Here is a 22,167-nt window from a genome sequence, read left to right as displayed (position 1 = left end):
CGGACAATGACTTTAAATGACGGGTAATGGATGATCGGATGATGAACAAACAACAGCGAACAAACGAATGATTCATTCATTCAATCTTTTTCTTTACTAACCCTAACATCAGATTTTCAGTGACGAATGAATGAATGAATGAATGATAATGATAATGACCCTCTCTCCTTTTCTCTTTCTTTTCTTTTCTTTCCTAACCTGGCTATTGTTGATTCAAGCAAGGCAAAACAAACCGGTAGAGAAAACATTGAAGAGATTTTTTTTTAAAATAAAAAAATGTTTATTTCAATTTTTTTCCGCAATTTTAATTGAAAAAATAATTAAGAAAATACTGGAGGGAATAGAGAGAGATAGCATGAACAATTTTCGAGTTGTAATTGTGCATGCAAGCAAGAAATGTCCGCATAGGGGAAAGCAAATGATACAAAATGTACAACAACAACAAAAAACTTCCGTTTTAAAAGAAACAAACGAGAGAAAAGCAAAGCAAAGCAAAAATGAAGATGATTGAAAAATGATTGCTAAAATGTGGATAAAAATATTTTTTCAATCAGTGAAAAAAAAGAGAGCTACAACCACACGCGATATATTCGTTTGGAGCAAAAGATTGATTATTTCAATTTTCCAAAAAAACAAAAAACAAAATTTCACCTGTAGATATTTCTGTTTTCAAACGGTTGTTTTTGGTTGGTTGTGGCAAACTATTGAAATTATTTTTAGCTTGACGGGGAAAGAAAAAAAAATTCAAGAATTTTGCCAAAATATTAATCATACATAGTCTGTGTCTTTGTAGAATTTCTTGTTATTTTTTGACAATTTTCTTTTCTTCTTTCAGTTCATTATTTCTATCCGACCAAAACATTCATTATCAAGAGCAACCGAATTGAACAACGTGAAGAAGAAGAAAACAAGAAAAGAAAAAAATTTCTCTCTTCAAATCATCATTTGTGGCCGTTATATCCAGTTAATCTTTGTTATTTGTATCATCATCATCATTGTTTCAGTTCAGTTCATCATCATCATCAGACATATATCAGTGTGCAATCATCCAAATTTTTGTTTCCATTATCGTCACAACCTACATAGACGACGGGTAAATTATTATATAACACCTACTGAAAATGTTATAAATTATTTTTTTTCCGTCATTGATTTCTTTCAAAATACTTACAATTCAACAGGATCGAATGTGTGAAATTTTTTTTTCGAAATCATTTTTCTAGCCATTTCGAACAAAGAATAAGCCACGTTTCAATGATAATTTAGAGATTCGTTGTTTTGTTTTGTTTTTCTTTCTGGTTTTCATTTGTCAAATTCATCGATAATTTCGTTTTTCAATTAAAAAAAAAATGACAACAAAAACTCAATCATCATCATCACCATCGACAACATCATCGCCACAATCCAAACAATCATTACATCATGTAAATTTCAAAACAGATGATAATAATAAAATGAATGAAAGAAAAAAACGTTATTTAACAGCTAAATATGGACAACATCAAATGAATTTGATAAAAAAACGTTTAAAAGTTGAAACATGGATGTATGAACAGTTACAATTTTTATTTGATTCTGTAAGTGAAAAGATAAAGACAAAAACAGAATATTTTTGGTAATATTTTTTTGCTATTTCCAAACATAACATACAGGATGATAACCTGAACAATATCGATATCGATCTTGATGAAGTTTTAGATTTGGAAGGTAAAATACGTAAACAATGGTTAAGAGTGAGTAAAAATTATCCAATAATTTTTTTTTCTTTTATTTGAATCGGTGTTTTTGTTTTTGTTTTCAATTTTCAGGAAAAATTAATCGATGCAAAAAAATCCAAAGAATTGGTCGAAAAATTTATTGTGGAATTATTGGAAAAGGCTAATACGTTATAACAAACAAACAATCAACAAAATGAATGATGTCTTTTTTAGGTGTAAATAGTGTGTGTATCTTTCAAAATTTCTTCATTTCCGTGTATGCATTTATTACATGTAAAAAAAAAAAATTTGTTGCCCAGCATTTTTTTTTTTGTTTTGTTTTGTTTTTTTTTCTGGTCAAGAAATGAAAATCTGATATGGCCAAAAATAACCCATAATATTGCCATTGAGTCACAGAGTTATATGTACATGAAACAGAAAAAACAAACGATCATTCAAACAATCGAATGTTTTGATGGCTACAACGAACGATTAAAATAAACTGACTGACTGAATTGACAAACTGAATTTTTTCTTCTTTTCATTTACAAATACATTCCATTAATTAAATAATCCGAATCATGTGCTAATGATCGACCACGACGTGCAATACGTTTTTTAAATGTTTTCATACGACAACCAACAATAACTATTAATATACAGGTGATTAATAAACCTAATGTTAATGCAATAACAGCACTATTTGTTTCTCGTCCATTTTGTTGTTGTTGTTGTGAAGCTTGACGATCATGCATATACGATATGGCAATAATATTATTTGTTGATGGTTGATGATTTTTGATTGACATTTTTTCATTCGACATTATATTTGAATATTTTAAATTTGTCATCGGAATATCGATTATTTTGTCATTTTTATTATTTGATTGTTGTTTAACATTGTCATTGATTTTCATTGATAAATTATTAACTGTATCATTGAATTTATTTCCAATTGATAATGGTAAATTATTTTTGAATTCATTACTTAATGAATGTTGTTGTTGTTGTTGAAGAAGTTGTTTTTGTGTATTAGCAATTCGATATGGTGAAAATGGTTGTTGTTGTTGTTGTTGTTGTAATACAATTGATGATGATTTTGGTTGTTGTAATTGTTGTGTATAATCTAATTTCGTACGACTATTATCATCCATTAATGATAAAGAATTTGGTAAAAAATATGGTGCAACAATATCATTCGATGTTGATGATAATGAATGTGATTGTAGAAAATTTTCCTGTGGAATATTTTGTTGATATTTAAATGAAGGCCAATAAATTGGTTCAACTTTTACGTTCGATTGAAGCTGTTGAAGTTGTTGTTGTTGTTGTTGTTGATCATCATTGATCGATGATGATAATGATTTATCCAATTGTTTTTCCGGTAATGAATATTGATTCCAATTTGATCCCCAAATATTATTATTATTATTATTATATTCATTATAATCTCCTTGAATATGATTTCTGGGTGATGGTAAACTATTTTCATCTAAAACTTGTTGTTGTTTATCATTTATTGATTTAGGATAATTAAAGTTAATATTTGAATATGGTACGGATTTTGAATTTTGAATATTTGGATTATGAAATGAAGAAGATGGTGATGATAGAATATAATTTGATGGTAAAATTCCTCGATTTTGTATTGGATTTGTTTGTATATGGCTACCATTATTATTATTATTATTGTCGATTGTATTCTGTAATGAAACCGGATCATTGGACATTGTATGAACAATATTATTATCTATAATATGTTGTTGATTATTATTCAAACGTGATTTATGACATTCTAATTCAATTGATTCATCACTACCATCTGAACATTGTGCAATACCATCACAAACATTATATATTGCAATACATTCACTATTGTTTCTACATTCAAATTGATAATGTCGACATTTTGATACTAAAATTTAGAGGATGAAGGGGTTAAACAAAGTTAAATTTGTTTTGTTTTTCTACATACCTTTTGCAATCGATGCTGTTGTTGTATCCAATTTTATTGAATCAATTGTTTGAGATGTAACAATACCACCATCATTAATAATATGTTGTGGTTTTTCTTTCAAACCAACCAATTCATTTTCCTGACTTGTTTGTGATTTCCATTCATTCAATAGAAATGAATTTCGATTTGTTTGTAATATTGAACTTGTATAGAATGCATGTGATGCAAAACGACATTTAAAATCTTGTAATGATCCACAATCAAATAGATAACAGCTTCCACGTGTCTGTAAACAAAAGAAACAAAGATTAATTTCTTTCATCAAATCATAATTCTAGAATATTCGATTGTTACTTTTTCTTCAAATACAGCTAAATTACAATTTGTTGTATTCCAACACCATGATAAACATTCATCATTTGATGATAATTCAGTTTCATTTAGATATTTTGCACCTAATGATCGAGAATCATGTGTTTTAATAATAGAATTTTTATTAATACGAAAATTTTTATAAAAATATTCTGATCCTTTCGATGTTGTCGATGATGAATGATCAACAGATTTTGAATTCCTAGTCAATGATACATTATGATTCGAAAGAATATTCTTTTCATCTATTCCACTAACAAAATTCAATAAATATAAATAGGAAAAGAAACAAAAATTGTAAAATTTTATCATTTTTTCGGGATTTGAATTTCACAGTTGCAAATGCAAAATTTTTGGTTTGCTGATTGTTTATACCGAACAAAAAAACAACAAGGGGAAAAAATCCAGGCAAATACGACCTTCCTATATTGCTATTGGTTGACGGTTCCACAACATGCCAAAGTAGATCAAGACTTGAAAACAATTTTCATTTTTTATTTTGAGTCTCTCGATTCGGGTAAAACTATATAGATGGAATCTATATATACGAAACAGAAAGAATTTTCCGGAATAGACGGCCAAAATGGATGACCCGTTATCATATAAATAAAATGAAAATACTTTTTTTTTTGTTGTAAATTTATTGGATTTTTATTATATAATAAATTACATAATGGAATTAAAAATTAAAATGAAAAGAAAAAAATTGGAAATTTTGGAAGATGTCTAATAATAAGACGAATAATAAGACAAAAGTTTTTGTTTTGAATGATCAGGATAAACCTATTCTTGAATATTCATTATTCGAGCGAATTATAAACCAATAATTGTTTCAATACTTTTGTTTGACTTGTTTCACGTATTTCACCAGCCAAAAACATTTCATCAACAACTGAATAAACTTTATAAAAATTAAATACTAAATCCAATTCGCATACATTATGAAAATATTCATTTAGTACTTCGACAAAATTATGTATTGCTTCTAGATAGACAAGATTATTATCGCTCACATCAACACATATACAAAAATATAATCCAGCATAACGTCGATAGACAATTTTGAAATTACGAAACTAAGGATTGAATTGAATTAAATTAGCTTTTAAGATGATATATATTCAACTAAACTTACCTCGACAAAATTAGTATGTTTAGCATCACGAACAGTGACAACAGCATGAACTTCTTCGATTAATTTTTGTTTTTCATCATCATCAAAATTCATATACCATTTGGCTAGACGTGTTTTACCCGCACGATTTTGAATAAGAATGAATCGAATCTAAATAAATGATGGAAAGAAAAGTTGATAAAAAGTTTGAAAAATTCTTCAAAAATCAAACCATTTTTGTAGATGATTTTGTCGATTATGAATTTAGATAAATCAAAATGACATTTACAACAATCAATTCCCGAACTGTCCAAACGCCCAAACAAATAAAATAACGTCACGTTACTTGTGTGCGACTCCTATTGAGAGAGAAAAAAAAACACGATCATATTTTCAGCATTTTTTTGTGTTCGACATTTTTGATTTAATTTTTTACTTTTTATCTGAAAAAAATTTAACTAAATTTCAAAAATGATTAGAGGAAAAGCCGCCAAAACTAAAGTGAAAAATAAAGCTCCAGCTGAAATTCAAATTACAGCTGAGCAAATTTTAAGAGAAGCAAAAGAACGAGAACTTGAAATTGTTCCACCACCACCGAAACAAAAAATATCCGATCCAGATGAATTAGCCGATTATCAGCTCCGAAAACGTAAAGCATTCGAAGATAATATTCGTAAAAATCGTTCATCATTTAGTAATTGGATTAAATATGCTAAATGGGAAGAAAGTCAACAAGAAATTCAACGTGCTCGTTCAATTTATGAACGTGCATTGGATGTTGATTATCGAAATATTAAAATATGGCTAAAATATTCACAAATGGAAATGCGAAATCGACAAATAAATCATGCCCGAAATGTATTGGATCGTGCTGTATTAATATTACCACGTGTTAATCAATTTTGGTACAAATATGTTTATATGGAAGAAATGTTACAAAATTTATCCGGTTGTCGACAAGTATTCGAACGATGGATGGATTGGGAACCAAATGAACAAGCCTGGTTTACATATGTTAAATTTGAATTACGTTATAATGAAATTGATCGAGTTCGTGCTATTTATTCACGTTTTGTTACCGTTCATCCTGAAGTAAAAAATTGGATCAGATTTGCTCATTTTGAAGAACAGAATGGATTTATTGCAAACAGTCGTGATGTATATGAAAAAGCTATCGAATTTTTTGGTGATGATTATCTTGATGAATATTTGTTTATGGCTTTTGCTCGATTCGAAGAAAGTCAACATGAATATGATCGTGTTCGTGTTATTTATAAATATGCATTGGAAAAATTAAGTATCGAAAATAGGCAAAATATTTTCAAACAATATTCATTGTTTGAAAAAAAACATGGTAATCGTTTTGAAATTGAAGATGTTATTTTTAACAAAAGAAAAACACATTATGAAGATGAATTGAAACAAAATCCATTCAATTATGATCTATGGTTTGATTATGTTCGTCTTATGGAAGATGAAGGTGATGTTGAAATGACAAGAGAAGTATATGAAAAAGCTGTTGCAAATGTACCATTGAAAAAAGAAAAACGATTATGGCGTCGATATATTTATCTTTGGATTTATTATGCCATATATGAAGAACTTGAAAATAAAGATTATGAAAAAACAAGAGAAATTTATAAATTTCTTTTGGAAAAACTTATTCCACATAAATCATTTACATTTGCTAAAATTTGGATAATGGCAGCCAAATTTGAAATACGAAGAAAAAATCTAACCGAAGCACGTAAAATATTGGGAACATCTATTGGTCTTTGTCCAAAAGATAAACTATTTAAAGAATATATTGAACTTGAAATTCAACTACGTGAATTTGATCGATGTCGTATTTTATATCAAAAATATTTGGAATATGCACCACATAATTGTATAACGTGGATGAAATTTGCCGAATTAGAAAATATACTTGGCGAAATTGATCGTGCCCGACAATTGTTTGAAATTGCAATTGATCAACCAAAATTAGATATGCCTGAAGTTATTTGGAAAGCATATATTGATTTTGAAATCGAAATGGAAGAATTTGATCTGGCTAGAAATCTATATGAACGTTTATTAGAACGTACTGAACATGTAAAAGTTTGGATAAGTTTTGCTCAATTTGAATTATTGGCCAACAAAGATGATCATGAATTTGGTGTATTACAATCTAGAAATATTTATCAACGAGCAAATAGATCATTGAAAGATGGTGAAAAAGAATCACGATTAATGTTATTGGAAGCATGGTTAGAATTTGAAACAAAATATGGTGATGAAAAATCATTAGCATCGATACGTAAACAGATGCCGAAAAAAGTTAAAAAACGAAGAAAAATTCAAACAGATGATGGATCCGATGCTGGTTGGGAAGAATATTTTGATTATATTTTTCCAAATGAAACTGAAAATGCTGTTCATCTTAAATTTTTGGAAATGGCCAAAAAATGGAAACAGAATCAACAACAACCGCAAACGTCATCTAGCGAATCTTCATGAAAAAATTATTTATAATTTTTTACCTTATTCGAATAATATGCGCCTACCTATCTATTTTCAAAATGATATTTTGTGATTAGTCGAATTTATCATCATTTTTTTCGTGTTTTGTAAAAGCATCTAATATTTTTACATTATAAACATTCAATGTAAAATAAAATTCATTCATTTTTAATCATGCCAATGTTTTAACTTTGAAACAAAAAAAAAGGACAATTTCATTTTATTTCACAGGAAAGACATTTTGATTTATTTTTCTAAAAGGCGTACAATGAATTGAAAAAACTTTTACAAAATAATAATGAATGCGCCATCACATTTTTTTTCGAAAAAATTCATTAATAACATTGTTCAATGATTGAATAACTTTAAAAAACAAACAATCCGAATGACGAGGAATTTTTACAAAAACATGTTGCTTCTTTCTTTCTTTCTTCTTGTTCGGGTTATGTTATTCGAAACGGTTAAAAAAATTGCAAGTATACATCAACCGATTTTTTAAAAGCAAAAGTAAATAGAAAACAACATCCGAATAATAAATTTATTGATTTAATCATAATTAATTGATTGATCTTCCAATTTTGTTTTTCGTTATCCTATTAGTCGCGTGTGTTTATTCGTTTATCATTTCGTTTTCGAATGTTAGTCAAGAATGTTTGTATTTTGTATCGATTTTTAGCGGCTGATTACGAATAAATGAAAACGACGACGATGATCAATAGCTGAAGGACTTATCAAATCAAAAAACTCGCTCACAAAATATTATCCCAGCAAAATATCTTAGTTTGCATAATTCAAACAAAAATCCTTTTTTTCTTTCTTCCATATACGTTGTTCCAGAAAAAATTTCTTCTTTTAACAACAACAACAACAACAATGTCAAATCAAAAGAAAAAAAAGGATAAAAATAAGAAAAAAAATGGTGGTGAAACATCCAAATTAATACCATCCGATCTTTACAATGAAGTAACGAAATTTGTTGATAAAAATACTTTATTGGAATATATGGAAACTATTCAACAAACTAATGAAAGCATTATTAAAGGTGAGCAAATTTTTTTTGGCTAAAAATGTTTGAAAATTGTAATATTTCTTTTCATTATTTTTTTGGTAAGATTTAAAACAAGCTTATGAAGAAAAATTTCGTCCATTTGAAGAAAGTTTTCTTTATAAAGATTTTCCATATGCAACCGAACCGGATGATGCATTTTTCCGTGCAAAACCAATGATTTTATTGATTGGTCAATATTCATCAGGGAAATCAACATTCGTAAAATATTTGATTGATAAAGATTATCCAGGAATACGTATTGGTCCTGAACCAACTACCGATAAATTTGTTGCAGTAATGTATGGTGAAGAAAATTCTATTATACCGGGAAATGCATTAGTTAATGATGATCGAAAACGTTTTAAACCGCTTACAAAATTTGGTGGTAATTTTTTGAATCGTTTTCAAGCCGCCCAGGTTAATAGTACTGTTCTTAAAGGCATTACTATTATTGATACACCTGGAATTTTAAGTGATACTAATAATAGTGCTGGTTATGATTTTAAAGGTGTTATTGAATGGTTTGCACAACAATCGGATAGAATTTTTCTGTTTGTTGATGCACATAAATTAGAATTATCTGGTACATTTCAAAAAATTATTGAAATGATAAGAAAATATGATGATAAACTAAGAATTGTTTTAAATAAAACTGATTTAGTTACTGAACAGGAAATGATACGAATATTTGGTGCTTTGATGTGGTTTCTTGGTAAGTTTTCTAAATCAGTTAACCCCTTTCTCTCTACTTTTTTCTTCTTTCTTTAACCACAACAACAACAAAAAAAAGGTCAAAGTTTAGAAATGAAAGAAGTAATACAAATTTATGTTGGTTCATTTTGGGGAAAACCATTTGGTGATGAAAAACGTAGAAAACTATATGAACATGAAGAATTTCGTATTTATGAAGATTTATCAAATCTTCCACAAGAAAGTTTACTACGAAAAATCAATTGTCTTGTACGAAGAACAAGACAAGTATCGATGCATGCATGTCTTATTTCGTATGTATATTCTGAATTTATTTTTACAGAAAACATTATTTAATCTCTTGTTGTTGATGATATAGTATGGTCAAGGATAACATACGAAGAACATCATTACTTCGATTTATTTTTGATAAACAAATCAAAAAAATATATCTAAGAAAATTACATAAAATACGTGCAAAAATTGAAAAACAATATAATTTTACCAGAGATGAATCACCCGATCTTAATCAAATGAAACGAGCATTAATGTCAATCAATTTGAATCGTAGAAAAACATTTAATAAAAAATTGTTTGCCGCCAAAGATGTATTCATCCATGAAGATTTGCCGAACATGATAGACAGGTAATCATTTTTTTTCAAAAAAAAGATAATTTAATTTAAAAAAATTTTCCAATAAAATCAACAGAATAAACAATGGTAAATTTCCGAAAATGATTTTCGAGGCAAACAATGAAGGAACACCATTTGGTTTTGCAAAAGGTGAAGGTTTTGATGAAGGTTCAACCGAACCAAGCAATTGGATTGTAGTAAAATATCTAGAAAATTATCAAACATTATTCAATGAACTGAAAACTCAAGATGGAAAAGTTACAGGTAAGTTTGTTTTTTTTTAATTATAAAAATCATTACAATTATTATTATCATCATTTTTGTTTGGTTTGTTTTTTTAGCTTCGAAAGCAAAAGCAGAAATGCTTAAATCAAATTTGCCTGCAAAAATATTGAATAAAATTTGGAATTGGTCGGATATTGATCGTGATGGTATGCTTGATCGTGATGAATTTGCATTGGCAATGTTTTTAGTCAGTGTTACACTTAAAAATTATGATTTGCCTGAACAATTGCCCAGACATTTAATACCACCATCAAAACGTAGAATGATAACAATTAATAGTCAATGAATAAATAAATATACTAAATATTAAAATTAAAATCCAAAAAATTTTTGAATTTTATTCATTAGACTTTGTTTTCGATGAATATCAGTTTTATTATCGGATTGTTGATTATCATCTTGATCATCATCATTAGACGTTTCTGTTTGAATTGGTTGATTTATAATGATAAAATTTTGTATTGGTGATCTACATAATGGACATGTATTAATTTGTTCAAAACAATTTGAACAAACACATGCATGACGACATGGTAATATTGCACGTGTAATCATATTTTCCAAACAAATTATACAATTAGGCATTGGATCTTCATTCGATTGTTCACTACATATATAAAGATCTTGTAGATTTAATACTATGCCGGATTTTCTTTTTATATATTGACCAATAACACTTGTGGTTAATGGTACAAGTGAATCTTTTAAATGAATAATCGATGCCATCATAACAATATCATTATTTTGTAATTGTTCTTCAATTTCACGATCATTCAATAATAATATTATTGCTAATGGATAACGATCACGTGGAGTGTTTGTAAAAAATGTTGAATCCAATTCATCGGGTGATTTAATTTTATGTACAATTTTACTATATTCATCTTGATAAAGTTCAGGATCATTAGCATAATAAGCAAATTGATCATGATTAAATTGATTATCGATTAATAAATTCCTAATGGTTAACCAATCATATGCCAATTTTTCATGAAATTCTTTTATTTTAACAGCCCAAAATGAAAACAACCAAAATGAGCATTCACAAACAATATTTACTTTAACTCCATCATTATAATTATCAACTTTTAATGATTCAGAATCGATTTGTAATAAAAAAGGATTACGTAAACGTTGTGATTTGATGGGCATTTTTTGTGGCCGTCCACAGGTCATAACATTATTTTCATGATCATTCATTTTGAATTTTTGCTGTAAATGTTTTTTAAATAATTCCGAAACGCAGTTGATCTTACGGGTCACCATAGAAATATATCTAAAAAAAATTCTATTTTTTGTTGCTGCCATCTTTTGACTAAAAATTATTTTGATTGTACAGAAATATTTTTATTTTATTTTTTTCCTATAATTTTCAAATCAAGAAATTCAATTTTTATCATAAACAATTTTTTAACCAATGACCAACGTATCACCATCGAATACATGATCTGGTACTTCAAGATTAGCTGGTGCTGGACCTTTTCGAATTCTACCCGAAGCATCATAATGGCTACCATGACAAGGACAATAATAACCACCGAAATCTCCTTTACCAGCTATTGGTACGCAACCAAGATGAGTACAAATACCGACTACGACTAACCATTCTGGATTGGGTGCACGTTTTTCATCGTGTTCTGGATCACGAAGTTGACTGATATCGACCGCTCTTTCCTGATCGATTTCTTTTTGTGTTCGTCGTCGAATGAAAACAGGTTTACCTAGACAAAAATTATACCGATTGAAAACAAAAATCGGAAATCGATTAGATTGTATTACCTCGCCATTTAACAACAACATTTTTGCCTTCGGGTATGTTTCCGATGTTAACTTCAACTTTACTCAAAGCAAGACAATCTCTAGCCGGTGATAACATATTAAGTACACCTTGAACCATATGCTTAGCAGCAACAGCACCACCAACACCGACACCAGCGGTTACAATATAGGTAAAAGCACGTCTATCATCAGAAGATTCAGCCGATCTAGGTGATAAATCTTTGTTTGATGGCCTTCGGTATGATGAAAAATCTGGAATATTAACATCGGTATGAGCCAATCTATATTGATGGCTAACTGAAATTCATAACAAATGACAAAAAAAAATTAATCAAAACAATTGTTCAATGTTCAATATAGACATTAGACTTACCTCCAATTCCGCTAATTGCTTGAGATTTATTTTTAAACAGGTGAACATTCAAATTAAAAGCCGGTTTCAATGTTATTTTATGCAATGGCAAATTAATAGCAAAAGCTGGTACCAATTGTGGCATTGTTTCAGCTCGTTCTTCCCAATCACGTTTCAATGATGGAAATGATGATGTTATTCGCTGTCCACCACAAGCTTGTGTAACAGCTTTGGCAAATTGGCCAATTCCAATGGATCGACTTTGGATCATATTTTTTATTTTTCTTTTTTTTTAAATTCACCTAAGTTCGATGTCGAAAAAAAAATCAATGAAAAATCAGCCGATGAAGACAACTCACACAACAAGGGCACTGTATTCATAGATGACGTTTTGCAAAAAAAAAAAATTTACAAAAAAATTTTATTTTTATTTTTTTTCTTATTTAAAATTTAAAATCTAATTTTTTTTGTTGGCTAAAAATTATCAACATTTAAAAAAACTTTTAGCTTTTTCGATTAATTGACCTTTGATCTCTGTTGGTATGAATGTACAATATTTTTCATGTACATCACGTGAATAAGAAGCCAAAACACCTAATTCATTAGTGAAATTATCATTTTTTTTATAAATTAAATTATTTCCCAAACAATCAGTTAATCGACCACCAAAACTATGAAGAATAGCTTCAGGAGCACAAGTATCCCATTTTTTACATCCTCTACTAGCAAATACATATGCATGAGCATTTCCTTCCAACACTTGTAAAACTTTATTGCCAGCACCGCCACATCGAAGAACAAAATCCGGACGAAAAGCTTCAACAGATTTATTAATTGTTTCATTACTATGCGAACGTGTTGTTGTAACAATTAATTTATCTAATGGTGGAATTTTTGGTTGAATTCCAAATGCACCTAATCCAATCAATCCCCAAATGGTACGACCAGGTTGTGGTTGCTATTTATATGTTTTATGAAAATGAAAATGATCATCTTTTTACAAAACATTTCTAATGATTTAAACAACATACATTATAATTGAAAAATGGTTGATGAATAACACCACCAATCGCCTTTCCATTGACCGATAAACCAATTAGAATAGTTACATGATCATGTAAACCTTGTGTAAATTCAGATGTACCATCTAATGGATCTACCCAAACAACAACATCATCTTCTTCTTTAAGATTTTGATATTCTAATGGACATTCCTGTACTAATACTGTTTCATCTTGTTTTGTTACAATCCAATCTACAGGAACTTCATAATTTACTCCAAGATCCTATTGGGGGAAAAAAAAATTTTAAAATTTTAATTTTAACCTTGAAATACATACCTCTTCACCAATGACTGTTAATTTGGGAAATTTTTTCTCCAATGATTTTACAATACATTTTTCTGAACTTCTATCAGCTTCAGTTTGTAGATCATTAAATCCCTTTGAAAAGGCAAAAAAAAATTTTTTAAATAAATGAAAAAAAGGTCATAAGGACATTCACTATACTTCACCTTATCTATTGTATTTAGATTTCCTTTACGAATAATTTCTCTGATAATTGAACCGGCTTTTTCGGATATGCATACCGATGATGATAAAATTCGTAAAATTAATGCAGGATTTTTATGCATAATGGATGTTTAATTTTTATTTTTTTTTTAATGTTAACGTGTCAATTAAAAATCGATTTTTTAAAAATGGATATTTTTGTACGTCTTGAGCTTGCCAGAAAAAAAAACAAAATTGAGGATTTAAATACATGTAGTTTTTGAGTGGCACCAAATTAAAGATAGATCCTTGATATATCGACACAGCAGCAGCTGAGATTTGGAAATAATAATATTATTACGTTTATCATTTTAATTCAATCAGATCCTTTTGATTTCAACAACAACAACAAAAAAATGTGGTCTATTTTTTCTCGTGATCCATCTAAAGATTTTGGTTATGAAGTTAATGAACCAATTTTACAAGATGAAAATTCTTTTTGGATTTTACACAAAGGAAAAAAGAAGGTTCGAAACATTCGAATTTTGTTTGTTTGTTTGTTTGTTGCTGTCTTTTAATTGTTGAATTTTACCATTACATTTTATTATTATTAATTAATAGGCAACTGGTGAAATTGTCTCCGTATTTCGTTATGAATCAAAATCAAATGATTCTGGTTATATGGATCTTGCTAGAAATTCATTAAAAAGGCTCAAAACTTTAAGACATCCATCGATATTGACATATTTGGATTCATTAGAAACAGATAAATACATATTGATTGTAACCGAACATGTTCAACCTTTACATTGTTTTCTGGAAGAAATAAACAAATGGCCTGAAAAACAAAAAGAATCAGCCATTTCATGGGGAATTTATTCAATATCGAAAGGTCTTTGTTTTCTAAATAATGATTGTAAAATGATTCATGGTAATCTATCATTGGGTTCTATATTTATCAATGATTCATGTGATTGGAAACTATTTAATTTTGAATATCTAACAAATATTGGTTCGATTCAACCATCAAAATCATTTTATCCACATAAAATTTATACTGCACCTGAATTACAAGATAACAATAGAGCCACTTGTGATAAGTAATTAGTAATTTATGTTTGTCCAATACTTGAATATTCATAATTATTTTCTTTTGATTAAAATCAGACGATTAGATGCTTGGGGATTAAGCTGTTTAATATGGGAAATTTTTAATGGAAAACTTAATGAACAAGCTCAATTAAAAAATTTAAAACGTTTGCCAAAGAAATTAATACCATTATATTCAAATTTAAATAAAACATCATCACAAAGATGCCTTATTGAAGATTTTCTTTCAAATGGACAAGATAAAAATGGTTATTTTAAAAATCCATTCATCGATACTTTGAATTTTCTTGAAGAGATTCAGGTAATTTTGTAACACTATTATTGTCGATTATTCTTTAAAAAAATCTTATAAATTCCAGATCAAAGATTCGACGGAGAAAAATCGTTTCTTTTCCAACCTTAATAATGGACTCGAATCATTCCCGGTTTATTTTTGTAAAAATAAAATATTATCATTTGTAATCACATCGTTGGAATATGGTGAAGCTAATTGTCATTGTTTGGAATTATTGATGAAAGTATGTTGTGTTTTGCTAAATTTTTTTTTGTTTGTTTGTTAAATCTATCTCTCATTCTCATGAATTCATAGATTGGAAAAATGTTGAATGAAAATGAATATCAAAAAAAAGTAACACCAAGTATTATTAAATTGTTTGCCAGTAAAGATCGTTCGATTCGTTCGAAATTATTGAAAGAAATTGATGAATATATTGATTATACATCAACACAAGCTGTTAATGATCAAATTTTTCCATATCTTGTACATGGATTTATGGATTCTAATCCGGTTATTCGTGAACAAACTGTCAAGGTGAGTAAATAGTTCATTTTTTTAAAATTTATTTCTGATCAATTTTTTTTCCTGCTTGTAGAGTATTTTTCATTTAGCTTCCAAACTGAATAATCAAAATTTGAATGAAGAAGTGATTAAACATTTCAGTCGAATACAAATGAAAGATCCTGAAGGTGGAATTCGAACAAATACGATAATTTGTTTGGGCAAAATTGCTGCACATTTACAGCCACAAACCAGACAAACTATAATGTTACCATTATTTTTAAGATCATTACGTGATCCATTTCCTCCTTCTCGTATTGCTTGTATTCAATCATTGGATGCAACACAAAATTTTTTTACATTACAAGATTGTACATCAAAAATAATGCCAGCATTATGTTTGATTTTGATGGATCCAGAGAAACAGGTTCGCGATCATGCTTTTGTAACATTGAAAAATTTTGTTCAAAAAATTGAAAAATTTTCCGAAAATCCTTCGCTTATTGAACATATGGGTAAGTTCAAAGTGGAAACGTTGAAAAGTTTTTTTGAAGTTTTTTTCTTTTTTCGACTGATAGAAAGTGAAATTAACAAATCTGGTTCAAATGTTTCATCTAAATTTACGACTGGTCTTAGTTGGGCTGTTAATTCTTTGGCAGCCAAATTGACAAGAACCAAAATCGAAAGCGATAATCATAATGAAGATGAACAAAAACCAAAACAATCAATTCAAAACAATCATTCATTAACTGTGAATCAAGATAAACATCAAAATAATGATAATGAAAACATTTTGAAAAATGATGATCAAATGAAAATCAAATCAATTGATGATCTAACTGGAAATTCAGATGGTTGGGAAGGAGATGGTTGGGAAAATGATTTGCTTGAAGATTGGGAGAAAAATGTTCCAATGAAACCTGTTGCACCAAAAATTCATAATAAAAACAACGATGAAAATGGCTGGGATAATGATATTGATTGGGGTGAAAATAATGATTCGGAAGATAAAAATGAAAATAAATTAACAACAATCAAAAAAGACGATGAAGAAATATTGAAACCAAGAATAAGACAAACAAGAATCAGTTCAACAACCAAACCAGGACCGAAAAAAGGCCCAATGAAATTGGGTGCTCAAAAATTAAAGAAAAGTTTTGATTGAACAAAAAAAATGATTTATTTATTCCATGCAACTGTACAAATCAATGGTAAATGATCGGAAGGAATTTTCTGATTTGGTAATGCTATCTCTTTGATTACTTCTTGATGTTCAATCATTGGAACTATATTCAAAACTTTTAAATTGTTTGGATCATAAAAAATATAATCCAAACAACCTTGAAAATGTTCAGCATAGTGTGTATATTTGGGAAAACCACAAGCACTTTCAAAATTTAATTGATGTTCCCAAACAAAATGTTCGTTAATTACTTCCGATTCATCTATAGAAAAAAAGAGAAAAAATAATTCATTATTTTTTTATATAAATCAATTATTTAATTAAAAACTTACTACTTCGGAAATCTTCCAATGTTGAATCAACTGTTTTATTTTTTATAAATTTTAAAACACCAAATTCTGGTGTAGAATTAAAATCACCCGATACGATTGTAGTTATTTGACAATGACGATAATTTTCCTGTGTGTGTTGAATAGAGAAAAAAATGAATGAAATGAGTGATTGTTTGAAAAAATATGAGAAATATGATTTACATTTGCATTCAATTCGTTTAAAAAATTTTCAATATATTTAATAGTGATGAACGTTTGTATTAATCGAATATGATCAGCATCATCTTTTGAATAAAGATGTAAATTACATAAAATTAGTAATTTATTTGTATTTTCAATCGATTTCAATAGGATGATTTGAAAAGTATTTTTCAGTTTTTTAATACGATCAAATAGTTGTTGATTTTTTGAAATTTTCAGTTGTAAAAATTCAAATTGTTCATTATTAATGAGCATATCGGAATAAGTATGTGCTTGTTTTTGTAAACATTCAAATCTTGAATATCGATAAGCAATACATAAACCTTCTGAATTTGATTCTTTAGCAATAAAATATGAATCTAAACCAGAAAATTTTAATATTGGATTAAGACCTTTTCGATAGAAAATTGAATCCAATTCTTGTAGAAAATATATATCACCATTATAACCAATTAGTTCTTTGATTAATAATGTTTTTCGATAGGAAAAATCTAGATAACAATCTTTACAATAAGAATAAAGAACATCTTTTGAATATTCTGAATTTGCATATAAATTAGCTAAAAGATTATATGAAACAATACGAAATGAATCGGTTAATTTTTCACGTGTATGAATGAAACTTTTTTCGAATGGACAATTTTCCGGTCCTTTTGAAATAGTTTTCGGTGAAATTGCTTCTTTAGAAATACCTTCATTCGTATTCAACATTGGAATGCAAACTATTTTCAATTTGCAATTCAAATCTTCTTGTTTTACTTCGTAAAGAAATTCTTCACCAACCAATGTCCATTCCAATGAATCTTTGGAACGAAACCATAAAAATTTACTATCAGTGATATTTCCATTAATTATTTCCAGATATGGATAGGTAAAATAACCTGTCAATATTATATTGGATAATGATATTTCTGAAATATGTGGATAATTAAACTTGATGCAATAATCGATTCCATTGATTGACATTGTTGAACCTTATTGAATTTTTTTTAAAAAATGACATTTTTATATCAATCTTTTTGAAAAAAAATTCTTACCATCTTTCCAGAAATCTTTATTCTGAATATTATCATCAACTTCAATATTATTTCGATAGAATTTTATCGCAAAATTATCATTCGAAGCATCACCAGAATTATTCGTTTTTTTCTTTTTCTTATTAATAGCGAATGCTTTTTCCAGATTAATTTTCATACGTTTACAACAACAATCTAATGATTCTGTAATGCTACGTTTGAATGTAAATAATCGTTCACCATCATGATTTGGATGTTTATATTTAAATACTATGGATAAATTTAAATTTTCCGATTGTTTTTCATCCAAAAGAACATTGCAAATCATCATCATCGTTTTTTGTTCTCACGTTTCTTATTGTTTATTTTTCTCGCATTCAACACGAGGTACACGTGGTTAGAAATGTTTAATTTGATTTTGGACTTGGAAAAATATTTTCATTTTTAAAGAGAGAAAGATTGAGAGAGAGATATCACTGTGTATATCACATGGATATTGTGAATGGTATGCGGTTATTTTTTTTTATTATTATTTGCGGGAGCTGTTTTTTCCCATCGATTAATAATAAACTTGTGATTAGTGTTGGCATTTGTTTTCGCGAAAATTTGATTTTGAAAATTCGAAAAATTCTTTTTTTTTTCTGTTGTTCAAAACGAATTTCATTCAATTTTACTGTGTATGCAATGTTTAAAAATTGAACAATTTAGCTAATGTGGAATAATAATAGTAATAGAGAGATAATTGAAAATCAAAATCAAAATCAAAATAATAATAATAATGATGGCCATAATCAAAATACGATTGCGGAGATTACAACTACAAATAATTCTACATGCGAATTAACAACTGTGCCTTCACTATCATCATATAGCAAAGAGCAAAGATTGGCAACGAAATCATCATCATCATCCATTTCGACAAAAACAAATGAAAATTGTTCACAATGCAATGAATATGATCAATTTAAAAGTGATGATGATCAACAAATTTGTCTTTGTAAATTAAATTATTCAATAAATTTATTTGATTATTCCCCATATAATTATCATCAACGTTCGATAAAATCAATGATTTTCGACAATCCAGGTTCGATCGATTCCTATTTTTCTTTTTCTTTTTTTTTAGTAATATTTTTTTTTTTTACTAAATGATTTAGGCCAAATATACAACTATATCAATAGATGTCGTAGATGGATAAAAGTAAAAGAACCAGATAATGTTGAACAACTTCGACATAATCAATTTTCCATAACTACTTATAATATTTTGGCACAAAATCTTCTACTTAATCATCTTTATCTATATCGTGAAAATAATAAATCCGATTTAGAATGGTTAGAAAGAAGTAATCGTCTTAAACAAGAATTATTAGAATTAAATTCGGATATATTCTGTTTTCAAGAATTTCATTTAGAAAATTTTACTACCTCCATATTACCTACACTTAAAAAACGTGGTTATCAAATGATTTCCAAGCTGAAAACTGGACAAAATTATGATGGCTGTTCAATTTTATTCAAAACAAATAAATTTCAACTACAAGATTGTCTGGAAATACAAATGAATCGATTGGATGTATCACATTTATTAGATCGTGATCAAGTTGCATTAGTTGTTAAACTTCGTCCAATCGGACGATTTTATCCAGAAAATAGTACCAATTTAATTGTTGCCAATACACATTTACTTTTTAATCCTAGACGTGGTGATATAAAATTAGCACAATTAAGATTATTATTAGCTGAAATTCAACGATTCGCCATTCGAAATGATTCAACGAATACAATAACAAAAGATCCGTATAAAATGGATTATTTTCCCATTATTTTATGTGGTGATTTCAATAGTGAACCAAATAGTCCTCTTATAGAATTCATTAAAAATGGGACAATATAATTTTCATGGATTATATAGTGGAGATATTTCTGGTCAAAGAGATGGATTTGAAAAAGGACGATTGTTACGGAAAAGTGATTTGCAAATGAATGGTATTGATTTTAATACTTGTTTTATAAACAATGAATCAATCGAAAATCCTAGCAATATAGACGAATACACTGAAGACAATAATCTTTTCGTTCGTCATGTTTTCGATTTTAAATCAGTTTATCCTACGATTGATCAATTTAATTTAAAATTTATTTCTACATCAACACATTTTGATTGTGGTCTTGTTGATCATATTTTCTATAGTCATAATCATAAAAATTTACATTTATCAGCATTCAAACAATTAATGAACAAACAAAATTTAAAAAAAATCGGTAATATACCTAATTCAATTTTAGGTTCTGATCATATTGCATTGAGCGCAAAATTTTTTTTATTATAAAAAATTTAATTAATTGATTAAAAAACATAATTTGTTAATTTTTTCATTAAATCAATACTTTGATTTTCGTATGATCCACCAAAATGATTCCAATGATTAAGTAAATGAAAAAGTGTATATAATTCTGAACGTCTAAATTTAGAAAAAGAAAGAAAAAAATTGGTTATATCAGTTATTTTAAAAAAGATGGTCCTTACTTTTTAAAGCCTTTTTGTTGTGGAATTTTCTTGAAATATTCATTATAAAAAATTGGACTAAATCCACCGAAAAGTTTAGAAATTGAAAGTTCATATTCCGAATGGCCATAAAATGATGCTGGATCAAAAATTACCGGTTCAGAATTCATTATTTGTGTAATATTTCCTGACCATAAATCTCCATGCAATAAAGCAGGTTCAATATTATCCATAATATCAATGAAAAATTTATCAATTTTTAGCTGAAGTTCTGACCAATATTCAACAATTTTACGATTACCATAATTTTCAATAATCAAATCAATTTGTTGATTCAAACGATTACGAGCATAAAATTCAATCCAATTATCATGCCAATCATTGTTTTGAGGAATTTTTCCACAACAAGTAACTGAATGGAATCCAAATTCTTCTACATGATCTACATTTTGAATAATATCACCCGGAATGTTTAATTTGATATTTTTGTTCATAGCAGATTCAATGTCTTCAGGCAATTCTGATGTGGGTGGTTTACCAATCCATGATTCTAATCGTTGTTTTTTACGACCAAGAATCGAATTAAACATATGTAAATCAGCCAAATCAGAACCAAGTTTTTTCCAATTTGTCACCGGTTGCATGTTTAAAAATTCAACAACCAATGCTCCACCATTACTATTAGGATCAGCTATAACAAAATAAGGTTCTGGTACACGTATAGTCTGAGTTTCAGCGATTTTTTTCAATGAACAAAATTCACCATTCAACATATCCACAGCAATATTATCAAAATTTGTTTTGACAAAAATAATTCCATCATCAATTTCAAAACTTGCACCTAAAAATCATGATCGGAAAAAAATAATGGAAAATTAATGAAAAAAATTTAACAAATTACCACTACAAATATAACCATTGGAAAATGTTTGACTAGTTTTTAAAAACTTTTTACTCTCTAATCTATCTTGAATTTCGGTAAATAAATCCATTTTTTGTTTGAAAAATAAAAATTCATCACCGAATTTTAATGCACATTTCTTGAATCATGTGGATATCTAATTCTACCCATACGAACTTTTAACGTAAAAATAGAAAGAATTTAAGAATGTCCAGTT

General features: G+C 28.0%; 12 protein-coding genes across 14 annotated transcripts; 5 read left to right on the top strand and 7 right to left on the bottom strand.

The window, feature by feature from the left end:
• The first annotated feature begins 556 nt into the window (after nt 1-556).
• On the top strand, nt 557-2,220 carry LOC113791643 (uncharacterized). 2 transcript variants are annotated; one of them, XM_075822213.1, is made up of 5 exons: nt 557-777; nt 836-1,093; nt 1,182-1,577; nt 1,653-1,733; nt 1,809-2,220. In XM_075822213.1, the coding sequence occupies exons 3-5, from the start codon at nt 1,350-1,352 to the stop codon at nt 1,890-1,892; spliced, it is 393 nt and encodes a 130-aa protein (XP_075678328.1). In that variant the 5' UTR covers nt 557-777; nt 836-1,093; nt 1,182-1,349; the 3' UTR covers nt 1,893-2,220. The 2 variants fall into 2 exon arrangements, with proteins under 2 accessions (XP_075678328.1, XP_027197236.1); XM_027341435.2 differs by lacking the exon at nt 557-777 and having other exon boundaries at nt 798-1,093.
• LOC113791592 (uncharacterized) lies at nt 1,542-4,496 on the bottom strand. The gene is made up of 3 exons (XM_075822207.1): nt 4,009-4,496; nt 3,673-3,940; nt 1,542-3,612 (listed from the first exon to the last, which is right to left on the bottom strand). The coding sequence occupies exons 1-3, from the start codon at nt 4,336-4,338 to the stop codon at nt 2,243-2,245; spliced, it is 1,968 nt and encodes a 655-aa protein (XP_075678322.1). The 5' UTR covers nt 4,339-4,496; the 3' UTR covers nt 1,542-2,242.
• Nucleotides 4,497-4,659: 163 nt separating this feature from the next.
• Nucleotides 4,660-5,497, bottom strand: AP-2sigma (adaptor protein complex 2, sigma subunit). The gene is made up of 3 exons (XM_027341434.2): nt 5,373-5,497; nt 5,162-5,311; nt 4,660-5,102 (listed from the first exon to the last, which is right to left on the bottom strand). The coding sequence occupies exons 1-3, from the start codon at nt 5,373-5,375 to the stop codon at nt 4,827-4,829; spliced, it is 429 nt and encodes a 142-aa protein (XP_027197235.1). The 5' UTR covers nt 5,376-5,497; the 3' UTR covers nt 4,660-4,826.
• A 41-nt stretch (nt 5,498-5,538) lies between these two features.
• crn (pre-mRNA splicing factor crn) lies at nt 5,539-7,814 on the top strand. The gene has a single exon (XM_027341413.2). The coding sequence runs from the start codon at nt 5,612-5,614 to the stop codon at nt 7,637-7,639; it is 2,028 nt and encodes a 675-aa protein (XP_027197214.1). The 5' UTR covers nt 5,539-5,611; the 3' UTR covers nt 7,640-7,814.
• A 223-nt stretch (nt 7,815-8,037) lies between these two features.
• On the top strand, nt 8,038-10,639 carry LOC113791622 (EH domain-containing protein 3-like). The gene is made up of 7 exons (XM_075822208.1): nt 8,038-8,149; nt 8,243-8,684; nt 8,755-9,402; nt 9,481-9,694; nt 9,760-10,026; nt 10,091-10,278; nt 10,356-10,639. The coding sequence occupies exons 2-7, from the start codon at nt 8,516-8,518 to the stop codon at nt 10,583-10,585; spliced, it is 1,716 nt and encodes a 571-aa protein (XP_075678323.1). The 5' UTR covers nt 8,038-8,149; nt 8,243-8,515; the 3' UTR covers nt 10,586-10,639.
• Nucleotides 9,480-11,602, bottom strand: LOC142645607 (cell growth regulator with RING finger domain protein 1-like). The gene has a single exon (XM_075822210.1). It carries the CDS (start codon nt 11,563-11,565, stop codon nt 10,612-10,614), a length of 954 nt encoding a protein of 317 aa, XP_075678325.1. The 5' UTR covers nt 11,566-11,602; the 3' UTR covers nt 9,480-10,611.
• Nucleotides 11,603-11,621: 19 nt separating this feature from the next.
• Nucleotides 11,622-12,793, bottom strand: RFeSP (Rieske iron-sulfur protein). Its single transcript, XM_027341416.2, has 3 exons — nt 12,452-12,793; nt 12,079-12,375; nt 11,622-12,020 (listed from the first exon to the last, which is right to left on the bottom strand). Exons 1-3 carry the CDS (start codon nt 12,699-12,701, stop codon nt 11,710-11,712), a joined length of 858 nt encoding a protein of 285 aa, XP_027197217.2. The 5' UTR covers nt 12,702-12,793; the 3' UTR covers nt 11,622-11,709.
• Nucleotides 12,794-12,833: 40 nt separating this feature from the next.
• Nucleotides 12,834-14,182, bottom strand: LOC113791633 (3'(2'),5'-bisphosphate nucleotidase 1). The gene is made up of 4 exons (XM_027341427.2): nt 13,944-14,182; nt 13,771-13,872; nt 13,462-13,716; nt 12,834-13,388 (listed from the first exon to the last, which is right to left on the bottom strand). Exons 1-4 carry the CDS (start codon nt 14,061-14,063, stop codon nt 12,915-12,917), a joined length of 951 nt encoding a protein of 316 aa, XP_027197228.1. The 5' UTR covers nt 14,064-14,182; the 3' UTR covers nt 12,834-12,914.
• Nucleotides 14,183-14,254: 72 nt separating this feature from the next.
• Nucleotides 14,255-17,349, top strand: yata (N-terminal kinase-like protein yata). Its single transcript, XM_027341411.2, has 7 exons — nt 14,255-14,447; nt 14,542-15,020; nt 15,088-15,331; nt 15,390-15,548; nt 15,620-15,841; nt 15,903-16,323; nt 16,387-17,349. Exons 1-7 carry the CDS (start codon nt 14,337-14,339, stop codon nt 16,971-16,973), a joined length of 2,223 nt encoding a protein of 740 aa, XP_027197212.2. The 5' UTR covers nt 14,255-14,336; the 3' UTR covers nt 16,974-17,349.
• On the bottom strand, nt 16,988-19,106 carry LOC113791624 (2',5'-phosphodiesterase 12). Its single transcript, XM_027341417.2, has 4 exons — nt 18,562-19,106; nt 17,525-18,498; nt 17,324-17,450; nt 16,988-17,253 (listed from the first exon to the last, which is right to left on the bottom strand). Exons 1-4 carry the CDS (start codon nt 18,872-18,874, stop codon nt 16,988-16,990), a joined length of 1,680 nt encoding a protein of 559 aa, XP_027197218.2. The 5' UTR covers nt 18,875-19,106.
• Nucleotides 19,107-19,119: 13 nt separating this feature from the next.
• Nucleotides 19,120-20,888, top strand: LOC113791625 (protein angel homolog 2-like). The gene is given in 3 exon segments (XM_027341418.2): nt 19,120-19,627; nt 19,698-20,419; nt 20,421-20,888. Coding segments are annotated over 3 exon segments (1,551 nt in total). The 5' UTR covers nt 19,120-19,251; the 3' UTR covers nt 20,874-20,888.
• Nucleotides 20,847-22,167, bottom strand: LOC113791631 (ketosamine-3-kinase-like). 2 transcript variants are annotated; one of them, XM_027341423.2, is made up of 3 exons: nt 21,951-22,167; nt 21,071-21,890; nt 20,847-21,005 (listed from the first exon to the last, which is right to left on the bottom strand). In XM_027341423.2, the coding sequence occupies exons 1-3, from the start codon at nt 22,039-22,041 to the stop codon at nt 20,891-20,893; spliced, it is 1,026 nt and encodes a 341-aa protein (XP_027197224.2). In that variant the 5' UTR covers nt 22,042-22,167; the 3' UTR covers nt 20,847-20,890. The 2 variants fall into 2 exon arrangements, with proteins under 2 accessions (XP_027197224.2, XP_027197225.2); XM_027341424.2 differs by having other exon boundaries at nt 21,966-22,167.

Source organism: Dermatophagoides pteronyssinus, unplaced genomic scaffold, assembly GCF_027571235.1.
Source record: "Dermatophagoides pteronyssinus isolate colony J.1.1.1.1 unplaced genomic scaffold, Derpt_VIB-CSIC_2022.12 sq0015, whole genome shotgun sequence".
NCBI lineage: Eukaryota > Metazoa > Arthropoda > Arachnida > Sarcoptiformes > Pyroglyphidae > Dermatophagoides > Dermatophagoides pteronyssinus.
This window is presented reverse-complemented; position numbering and strand designations above follow the sequence as displayed.

Bases quoted from the DNA above. Each gene is read 5' to 3' on its own strand.
- LOC113791643 (XM_075822213.1), top strand. From the start codon at position 1,350: ATGACAACAAAAACTCAATCATCATCATCACCATCGACAACATCATCG. The intron at 1,578-1,652 runs GTAAGTGAAAAG...CATAACATACAG, and splicing joins TACAATTTTTATTTGATTCT to GATGATAACCTGAACAATAT. The intron at 1,734-1,808 runs GTGAGTAAAAAT...TTCAATTTTCAG, and splicing joins TACGTAAACAATGGTTAAGA to GAAAAATTAATCGATGCAAA.
- LOC113791592 (XM_075822207.1), bottom strand. From the start codon at position 4,338: ATGATAAAATTTTACAATTTTTGTTTCTTTTCCTATTTATATTTATTG. The intron at 3,941-4,008 runs GTAACAATCGAA...TTTTGTTTACAG, and splicing joins TAGCTGTATTTGAAGAAAAA to ACACGTGGAAGCTGTTATCT. The intron at 3,613-3,672 runs GTATGTAGAAAA...TCTAAATTTTAG, and splicing joins AACAGCATCGATTGCAAAAG to TATCAAAATGTCGACATTAT.
- AP-2sigma (XM_027341434.2), bottom strand. The intron at 5,103-5,161 runs GTAAGTTTAGTT...TTCAATCCTTAG, and splicing joins AACATACTAATTTTGTCGAG to TTTCGTAATTTCAAAATTGT.
- crn (XM_027341413.2), top strand. From the start codon at position 5,612: ATGATTAGAGGAAAAGCCGCCAAAACTAAAGTGAAAAATAAAGCTCCA.
- LOC113791622 (XM_075822208.1), top strand. From the start codon at position 8,516: ATGTCAAATCAAAAGAAAAAAAAGGATAAAAATAAGAAAAAAAATGGT. The intron at 10,027-10,090 runs GTAATCATTTTT...TAAAATCAACAG, and splicing joins TTGCCGAACATGATAGACAG to AATAAACAATGGTAAATTTC. The intron at 10,279-10,355 runs GTAAGTTTGTTT...TTGTTTTTTTAG, and splicing joins TCAAGATGGAAAAGTTACAG to CTTCGAAAGCAAAAGCAGAA.
- LOC142645607 (XM_075822210.1), bottom strand. From the start codon at position 11,565: ATGGTGACCCGTAAGATCAACTGCGTTTCGGAATTATTTAAAAAACAT.
- RFeSP (XM_027341416.2), bottom strand. From the start codon at position 12,701: ATGATCCAAAGTCGATCCATTGGAATTGGCCAATTTGCCAAAGCTGTT. The intron at 12,376-12,451 runs GTAAGTCTAATG...TATGAATTTCAG, and splicing joins AGCAATTAGCGGAATTGGAG to TTAGCCATCAATATAGATTG. The intron at 12,021-12,078 runs GTAATACAATCT...ATTTTTGTCTAG, and splicing joins TGTTGTTGTTAAATGGCGAG to GTAAACCTGTTTTCATTCGA.
- LOC113791633 (XM_027341427.2), bottom strand. From the start codon at position 14,063: ATGCATAAAAATCCTGCATTAATTTTACGAATTTTATCATCATCGGTA. The intron at 13,873-13,943 runs GTGAAGTATAGT...GCCTTTTCAAAG, and splicing joins ATCTAAATACAATAGATAAG to GGATTTAATGATCTACAAAC. The intron at 13,717-13,770 runs GTATGTATTTCA...TTCCCCCAATAG, and splicing joins TAACAGTCATTGGTGAAGAG to GATCTTGGAGTAAATTATGA.
- yata (XM_027341411.2), top strand. From the start codon at position 14,337: ATGTGGTCTATTTTTTCTCGTGATCCATCTAAAGATTTTGGTTATGAA. The intron at 14,448-14,541 runs GTTCGAAACATT...ATTAATTAATAG, and splicing joins TACACAAAGGAAAAAAGAAG to GCAACTGGTGAAATTGTCTC. The intron at 15,332-15,389 runs GTAATTTTGTAA...TATAAATTCCAG, and splicing joins ATTTTCTTGAAGAGATTCAG to ATCAAAGATTCGACGGAGAA.
- LOC113791624 (XM_027341417.2), bottom strand. From the start codon at position 18,874: ATGATGATGATTTGCAATGTTCTTTTGGATGAAAAACAATCGGAAAAT. The intron at 17,451-17,524 runs GTAAATCATATT...CAACACACACAG, and splicing joins TAAACGAATTGAATGCAAAT to GAAAATTATCGTCATTGTCA. The intron at 17,254-17,323 runs GTAAGTTTTTAA...TTTTTTCTATAG, and splicing joins ATTGGAAGATTTCCGAAGTA to ATGAATCGGAAGTAATTAAC.
- LOC113791631 (XM_027341423.2), bottom strand. From the start codon at position 22,041: ATGGATTTATTTACCGAAATTCAAGATAGATTAGAGAGTAAAAAGTTT. The intron at 21,891-21,950 runs GTAATTTGTTAA...CATGATTTTTAG, and splicing joins CAATGGTTATATTTGTAGTG to GTGCAAGTTTTGAAATTGAT. The intron at 21,006-21,070 runs GTAAGGACCATC...TTCTAAATTTAG, and splicing joins CAACAAAAAGGCTTTAAAAA to ACGTTCAGAATTATATACAC.